The following is a 3,910-nucleotide window of genomic DNA, read 5'->3' as shown; positions in this document are numbered from 1 at the left end:
GGTGCGGCGGCAGATCCGCTCTGCGCGGCAGGTGGGTGCCCCGTGGGTCGGCACGTCCTCTTTGCCCGCCGCAACCTCCCGAGTGTTGCAGGGGCGGGGGGAAGGCAGAGGCGCTCAGATTTGTGTCGCCGTGCCCTGAAGGCGAGGCTGTGTGGTAAAGAGCGCTGCTTCTTGCTGTCGATAAACGGTGCTCTCGGCGATAGGCTTGCAGGTGCGTTGCTTGCGACCAGTGCACCCAGCCGTCCGTGTCCAGGCAGTGAGCTTCGTAGTGCTCCACTGAAATAGTGAAAGAAAATCCCGCATGGGGATGATAGAAAATCCTAAGCGCTGTTATCTGCTATAAATAAAACAAGCAGCACTAAAATAGGGACAAACAACAGTGGGTTCTGTCCATAAGTTCAGGGGAAATTAACAACACAGGGATGTGAAAAAGTGATGATAACAACAAGTGATGTGTGTTGGTGAGCTGTGGGCTGTAATCATCTGTATCAATATGCGATTCTCATCTCAGATCTTTAGTCCATTCACAGTTATTGTTCCCTTCTCTTCACTTTCTTACACGTCTTTTAAATGTTCCGTTCGTTCTCTGAAGAACAGAAGGATGTATTGCAGAGGACTGTACCATGTGCAGTGACCAGGAGGGAAAAAAAGGGCTGTGGGGGGTGGGGAAATATTTAAATTGAAAGTCAAATTCCTCCCATCTCCCTTGGGATACTGTGGAAACAACCTAACGATTTCTTCTGAACCTTGTTGCAGATGATTGCCCTGGTCATGGATTCCTTCACAGATACTGATATCTTCACGGACCTCTTGGAAGCTTGTAGCCAGCGGCAAGTCAAAGCATATATCCTTCTGGATCAGTCTTCATTTTCCCACTTTCTGAAAATGTGCAGGGATCTAGGAGTTGATCTGGAGCAGGAGAAGGTAAGCCTTGTAATGCTTCTAGAGACAAAAGTACTGCTCAAGAAAATGAAGGGGGAATGTCCAGTATGTAAAAGGGCATGTGGAATTGCTCTGGCTTGCTGAGACTGCGAAGGCTGATGGGAGGCACGTTCCCAGGATTCTCTGGAGTTCGAGTCCCTCTGAGATTAGACAGCAGTTTTAACAGCTGCACTCTGCACCATCAGTGTATAGCTCTGCCCCTTTGTGAGTTTAGTCTCTGTGGGCTAAGCCAATTCAAAACTGTTTCTAGATGGTGAATCCTGTGCCACTGTACAGTAACCTTTGCTAGTTCATCAGTGATCTTTACTGTCATGTGTTGCTTCTTTAAATGTATTACAATCATATAACTTTGAAATTCATTTATTGCCTTCTGTATCTTTTTAACAGTTAATGAGAGTTCGAAATATCACTGGGAACACGTACTACACAAGGTCAGGTGCCAAAATTGTTGGAAAAGTCCGTGAAAAGTTCATGCTAATTGATGGCATTAGAGTGACAACAGGTTCCTATAGGTAAGTGTCGAGTTTTTCTCTTTATATGATTTCTTTAAACAGGAAACAGTAACATTTTAAAACCATTTTCCTTACTAGCACATTGCTTGTAATGTTTGGCCTCAAAATAAGGCACACCACCATGAGAATTTTCAGTTAGTGCTTGGATATCTGTTATTACTTTGAATTAACTTGGAACTTTCTCCTTCTTCTGCTAGTTTTACATGGATGGATGGGAAGCTGAACAGCAGTAACATTTTGATCCTGTCGGGTCCTGCAGTTGCACACTTTGACCAGGAATTTCGGACTCTTTATGCACATTCAAAGCCTGTCAACCTCAAAGAGTTCTCCGGCAGCGAGAAGAATAAGGTGTTTGATGAGCTGGTCAGGATTACAGTGGCTTCTAGAGACTTAACCAGGGAAAACTTTATGAGAATGGAGTTTTTATATCTTAGAGCATTTGTAGGAAATCTAAAAAGGAAGCGAAACTGGATGCATGCCTCAAGGGAAGCAGTCTATGTGTCAAGTAATGCAATGCATGTTTCTCCACCACTGACTAAGAGGAATGGCTCTCTAGTTATGAGGCCACACTGGATCATAGAGAGATGAATTGCACGTTCACTCAGAGCGAGATGCAAAACCTCAGAAGCCATGTCCTGTGGTCCATGTCCTGTACTGCCTTACAGTGTGTCTGTGCAAGCAGCTGGGAAGGCAACCTCAAGCTGAGAGAAAGAAATACTGGAATTGTGAGTTCAGTTGAACACCTCTGCCATGTCGTTCAGCAGACACAATTATGGTATTGTCTTACGCGCAGAAGTGCTCTTGAATAGCAAAACAAAACTCTTTAATACCTGAGAAGCCATTACTGATTTCTGGTGTTCTGTCAGTTTCTCATTTTTCAACCTATTTTTGATTATTTTAACGTAACGGGTTGGTGACGTCTTAGTTCAGTAGCTCAAATCTCATTTTCTATATGTAGATTCCTTAAAAAATACATTCCTTAAGATTCTAAAGATGGATAGCAGGACTGCTGCATGGCTCTGAAATCAGTCTAAGCTTAGTCTTGTGTTCCACAAACAGTTCTATGATGCAGAACTGGATGGGAGTAGCTGTAAGCTAGAAACTAGGTCAATACCTGGTTTCTAGTACTGTTTACATGAAGCTGAGCAGCTAGGCAGAACGATTTAATGTATCAGATTAACGTTTTTGCCATGACTTAATTTCAAATAATCTTTTCAAATAATCACTAAAAAAGTGATAATTCTTATCACTTGGATTGTGACCATCACAATAAACACATTCTAAATGCCTGCAGTCAAGGGGCTGTATGAATAACAACCTACTAATATTAGTAGCAAAGCCAAAAAAGACTTTTTTTTTCTGCATTATATGTTTTACGGTTGCTACCACTGCCTGATCTTATAGGAAAAGCTGAGTAGATCTGAAATCTGTGAAGATGCTTCTAATTTAAAAAGCTTCCACCTGACAGGCAGCCTCATGGTAGTGAGAAATAGAGCCATTTCTTGTAGATGTTCTTAAGACTCTGCTGCAGCAGAAATCTTAGCAATATGTGTGCTTGTGGATTCTGGGCCTCCAAGGGAAATCTGTATACTTAGCTGGGGAAGTTCATGTGGATCTGTGCTATCCGCCAGTGGGAGAATATCAAAGTGGACATCTGGATCTTACAGAAGTGGTATTTCCTGCCAGTGCATCGTGCCAATGTGTCCTTTTTCTTCTCTGCTTACAAACATGCTAGCGTAATAGTTTTGATTCCTGATTTGTAAATGTTCAATAGTTTATATAGTTTAATAGCGTTAACTTTTATCCTGATGAAAGCAAATTTAAATATGTATTTTTATTCTTATTTTGGACGTTTTCCATTAATACCCTTAAGAAGGCAGTTTTGTACTCTATGCAGAATGCTGTTTGTGTGACCGTACTCTCACAGTGATGATCCCCCGTGTGTCTGTTATCACAATTACAGGTTTTTAACTTCGTTGTTCATCTCCTGATGTTAACAGGACTCCATTTCCGTGTCCCAGCAGCAGGATTTTCTTCTCAGCAGCGCCTGATACAGTGATGGTGCTGCGATAAGAGTAGAGCTTATTTTTGATAGGATGGGTGTCGTTTAACAAGGACATTGAAATAAATTTTTGTAGCGTGTCTAATTATGACTGAATAACGTTCTTTTCGGGTGGTTATGCAGACACTCAGCGAGTGCCTGTGGAGTTAGAGCATTACGACGTATGCTGCCGTAGCCACCACAACACTGCTAGCGCGGTGGCACCCGTCACGGTGGGTGAGGAAGCAATTAGCTTTGCTAATTAACGACAGACGTTTCGGGGTGAGAGCCTGCCCGCAGTTAAACCCCAGGCCCCGCCCCGTTCACTTCACGAGCCCACAGCAACGCGCGGCGGGCCGGCGCCATGGCAACGGGCGCCGAATCACGTGGGCTCTGCACTTCCGCTTCCGGTTAC

At 43.5% G+C, this 3,910-nt stretch overlaps 1 protein-coding gene across 1 annotated transcript; it reads left to right on the top strand.

Moving 5' to 3' along the window:
- The first annotated feature begins 6 nt into the window (after positions 1-6).
- Positions 7-3,601, top strand: FAM83D (family with sequence similarity 83 member D). The gene is made up of 4 exons (XM_042834522.1): positions 7-31; positions 757-924; positions 1,330-1,454; positions 1,652-3,601. The coding sequence occupies exons 2-4, from the start codon at positions 757-759 to the stop codon at positions 2,040-2,042; spliced, it is 684 nt and encodes a 227-aa protein (XP_042690456.1). The 5' UTR covers positions 7-31; the 3' UTR covers positions 2,043-3,601.
- Positions 3,602-3,910: the final 309 nt, after the last annotated feature.

Source organism: Centrocercus urophasianus, unplaced genomic scaffold, assembly GCF_019232065.1.
Source record: "Centrocercus urophasianus isolate 14NV4802_14NV808 unplaced genomic scaffold, USGS_Curo_1.0 seq_47, whole genome shotgun sequence".
Classification (NCBI taxonomy): Eukaryota; Metazoa; Chordata; class Aves; order Galliformes; family Phasianidae; genus Centrocercus; species Centrocercus urophasianus.
Note: the sequence above shows the minus strand (reverse complement) of the source record. Positions and strands in the feature narration are given on the sequence as shown.

What these genes read in the sequence shown, in the direction of transcription:
- FAM83D (XM_042834522.1), top strand. Translation starts at nt 757, where the DNA reads ATGATTGCCCTGGTCATGGATTCCTTCACAGATACTGATATCTTCACG. An exon ending in TTGATCTGGAGCAGGAGAAG is followed by an intron (nt 925 to 1,329) that starts GTAAGCCTTGTA and finishes TCTTTTTAACAG; the next exon opens with TTAATGAGAGTTCGAAATAT. An exon ending in GTGACAACAGGTTCCTATAG is followed by an intron (nt 1,455 to 1,651) that starts GTAAGTGTCGAG and finishes TTCTTCTGCTAG; the next exon opens with TTTTACATGGATGGATGGGA.